Here is a 3,775-nt window from a genome sequence, read left to right as displayed (position 1 = left end):
TAGGTCTAAGAGAGAGGGGTACCTGCGAACATCCCTGTGGTCCAGAACAGTTATCGAAGGAACAAGAGGAAGTATTGGTTGAAGACAAGGAATAGAATTGTGTCAACAAGCATAGTAGTTCGGAGGACAAACTGGGAGACACAAAGCAGAAAAGGATGTGTAGTCTGCAAGAAACCGTTCAGGAACTAAGGGACCAGGGAGTTGAAGAATAAGTGTAGTGTTTCTAAGGGGAAGATAGAATAGGTGATGTGGGGTTACGAACAAGCAGCCTCCACCTACAAACAGGTTTTACATAGTAAGGAGTACATTGAAGTGAAGCTCAGGATTGAAATATCAGCACTGGAAAGACTGAAACAGCAGGATTGCCAAGAGTTTGAGACCAGCTATAAAGAGAGATTGTGTATCAAAACACAGGGAGAAAAGTCTCTTAGAGTTAAGATTTCACAAGTAAAGGAAATTGAGGGTTGGGGTAGGAAAGGCACTGTTTCAAATTGAAAATGCATTTTCATTCTGATGGCTGAGCGCATAAAGGACTGAGATGGGCGTCAGCCCAGAGGTCTTGAACAAGAGGTGCCGCTCCACTTAGATATGCCTAATTTGCTGCATCTGTAAGTAGATGCCAGGCCATGTAACTTACTTTGATTACACAGGTGGGCGGGCAGGCTAGGGTTTCCGTACAGCATAATGGCGGCCGTCTGCGGGAGTTCAGCGGGCGGAACGAATCAGAGCGCCTTTCCTACAAAGCCATGTCAGCATCCTGCAGGAGCACAGCAACGCGATGACGGTTACTGGCAAGCGTAGAGCATTTTCCGTACAGCATCATGGCGTCCCCCAGAGGAGCCGGTCGGCGCAGCACGCCCCAGGGGAAGAGGCGGTCGTAAAGGAGTCGCCACTTCCTGTTCTCCCACCTCCCACCGGCTGTCGTAAAGGGTGAATGGAGACAGAGTTGTGGGGGGGGCGAAGGAGGGAGGACAGGGGGCGCGGAGTCAGAGTGGCGCAGCAAGTAGCTGCAGGCGGCGGTGTTGGCGGCAGGGGGTTAGGGTAAGGTGGTTCCCTGTGGCGTCCGGGCCCGAAAAGGCCAGGAGATAATCCGGCTGCAACCCGGCCTGCTGGCCCTGGGCCGGAGTCCCCGCCCGGGGCCATGGACCTCAACAGGATCATCCAGGCGCTGAAGGGCACCATAGACCCGAAGCTGAGGATTGCGGCCGAGACAGAGCTGAATCAGGTGAGCAGCGGGCCTGCTTTTTCCTCCTCTTCTCCCTTCCCTGCCTCCCGCCTCCCACCGCAGCCTGAGACTCGGACCCCTGCGGAGCTGCTGGAGCACCTGTTGGGCATCCGGTCCTTTCTCGGTGCGCTTGTCCAGCCCACTTGGACAGCACAAAGAAGCTATGAAGCCCTTGCCAGTGTTCTTTGGGTGTGATTTCTTTTCTTCAGCGCGCTTAACGCGGGGACGCCGTGGGAAAATTCACTAGAGCTGAGCTAGCTTTTCTCTGGACCCGCCCTTTTCAGGTGTTGCTGTTGGAAACCCGGTCCCTCGCCTGCTGCTGGCGTGGGGCAGAGTTTTGCTGGAGCGCTGGTCAGTGCTGTCAGAGAGGCTTCTAGGGAGAGCACGCGGTTTCCAAGTACCACGTACCCTTTCAAAGACCGGACTATAATACATATTTGAGGCATTTCTTTCCAGTGCTGAAATGTGTGTTACTTTCCCTTTCTTTCCTTTTTTTTGTCTTTTTCTTTCTTTGCGGGGACAGGGTCTCACTATGTAGTTAAAAGGCTGGCCTGGAACTCAGAGATCCACCTGCTGCGTCTGCCTTTGCCCCTAGACTTGTGGGATTAAAGGTGTGCTACCACATCTGGCCCAAATTTCAAGACTGTAATAGTCATAAGCTCCGTTTCTGCACATTTAAGAGGGACCACGGGCCCCTTACTAAAAAGTACAAATTAAAATCTCCTTGCATGACTTGACAATTGTTTGAGGTTGCTACAGGTGTGAGTGATATTACTTAATTAGTCTATCTTAAGGGGTCGCCAGGACCAGTAGCCTCTGCTTCTCTGAGAACAACTGAGCATGCGAATTATGGGGCTTCATCCATGATGCAAAGACTCTGAAAAGCTGGGAGTGGTAACAGGTTTGTATTTTTACTGGCTCCCCCAAGGTGATTCTGTGTCTCCTAAAAGTATGGGCCAGTGTGTCTGTTCTAGTTGAGTTTTAAAAGCACTTCTATTCGAATCTTTGAAAGTGATACTATTAACTGAAAATCTCTGTGAAGTTTGCGGTACATGTGAATCCAGGATCCCCAAGAGATAAGAAGGAAAGCTGAGATTCTGTTACTCTCTATTTGGCTCTGCTGTAGACTGTTCAAGAATTCTTGAGGCAGGCCCTATTTGGTTTCCAGCCCTGCTCAAGCCTGTAATCCTAACACATACAAAGTTGTGTTGAATGAAAGGCTAAGAAGGATGCTTGATGTTTCAAAAAGGAGCGTGACAGTCACCCTAGAGTAAGAGACACTTAAAGTCAGTGCCTGTCTCAGAGTACTGTCTGGAGCAACAGCCGTTAGGTGCATCCTAGGGACTGTTAGTAAATCTTACTAGCTTCGTGTTAGTAAGAATGCCATGAGGACAGGACTTGGCAACTTGCTGGTGCACACAAGGAAGGCTTCCTGTTTGACACTGCTCTCACCACAGAGCAATAGGTCCCTTTGATAGTGATAAGAGGGAACATAACTTTGACGCTATGTTATGCTCTTTGCCCATAGCCTAACCTTGCCTTCCGATTTGCCAGCATATAAGTGCAGCTTTGTTTGGAAAGCAGAAAAGGCTTGAAGCCTGCAGAACCGGGAGAGAATCAATCCCATGCTCTCTCTTCATAGTATTTTAATCCAAATTCTGTCTTTACTCTTCCCTGCTCCATATCTATTCATCTCATCGGAGACCGTTTTCTCTGTTACTTGTATTTTAAAGTGTGATACCCCAGGCTTATCCCTAGCACCGCAGAAATCAAACCAAAACAACAAGGTAGCATTGCTGTGCCATTCATTGAGCATCTATATCTCTTACATTCCACGTTTTGGATTGTAATATGCCTTCAATAAGTTTTTGTACTTGGAGTAGAAAGACTAGATGTGATGTTATTTTATTGTTCATGTGATTTTGGTATTGGGTCTGCATGCTTGTCCCTTAGCACCCTTGTGTCATCCTCTCTTGCTGCATGGATGAATAAGTATCCGCTGTAAGGGATTAGAGTTCAGCTCTTTGACGTCCGCCATCCCCCAGACTAGACTGTCTGCATCTTGCTGTGTAACTGAGAATGCTCTTGTATTCTGATCCTCCCGTGTCCACCTCCCGAGTGCTGCAGTACTGTGTGGTTCCTGTGGTGCTGGCTCTGGAGCTTGGGGCTTTGGGCATGCCAGGCAAGCACTGTATCAGCAGAACTACACTCCTCCCCATCTGTTTCTCCTTGTATATTTACTCCTCTTCTTCCTCCTCTTCCCTCCCCCATCTCTTTGAGATAGTGTCTTGCCATATAGCCTAGTCCCCCTACCTCAGTCTCTTGTGTGGTGGGATTATTATAGGTGTGTACTGTCATGCCTGGCTTTTTGTTTCTTTCGGTGGGAGAGGGGTTTGAACCCAGGATTTTGTTCATGCTAGGTCAACCGTTTACCACTGAACTCTTATTCTCAGCCTTAAGACATTTCATTGTCAAGTTCTGGAATCCCTACTTTTTTTTTTTTAATATTTATTTATTTATTATGTATACAATGTTCCGTCTGTGTGTATG

General features: G+C 48.3%; 1 protein-coding gene across 3 annotated transcripts in view; it reads left to right on the top strand.

The window, feature by feature from the left end:
- The first annotated feature begins 922 nt into the window (after window positions 1–922).
- Ipo8 (importin 8) overlaps window positions 923–3,775 on the top strand; it is a 64,227-nt gene continuing 61,374 nt past the window's right edge. For 2 of the 3 annotated variants that reach the window (XM_005364624.2, XM_005364623.3), the window contains exon 1: window positions 923–1,225. In XM_005364624.2, the coding sequence (XP_005364681.1) occupies window positions 1,142–1,225 (84 nt within the window). In that variant the 5' untranslated portion in view covers window positions 923–1,141. The remainder of the gene's footprint in view (window positions 1,226–3,775) is intronic. The other variant, XM_026787907.1, reaches the window with a different exon arrangement.

Source organism: Microtus ochrogaster (genome assembly GCF_000317375.1).
Source record: "Microtus ochrogaster isolate Prairie Vole_2 chromosome 14 unlocalized genomic scaffold, MicOch1.0 chr14_random_2, whole genome shotgun sequence".
In the NCBI taxonomy this organism is placed as follows: domain Eukaryota; kingdom Metazoa; phylum Chordata; class Mammalia; order Rodentia; family Cricetidae; genus Microtus; species Microtus ochrogaster.
The sequence above is the reverse complement of the archived record's forward strand: the minus strand, read 5'-3'. Positions and strand labels throughout refer to the sequence as shown.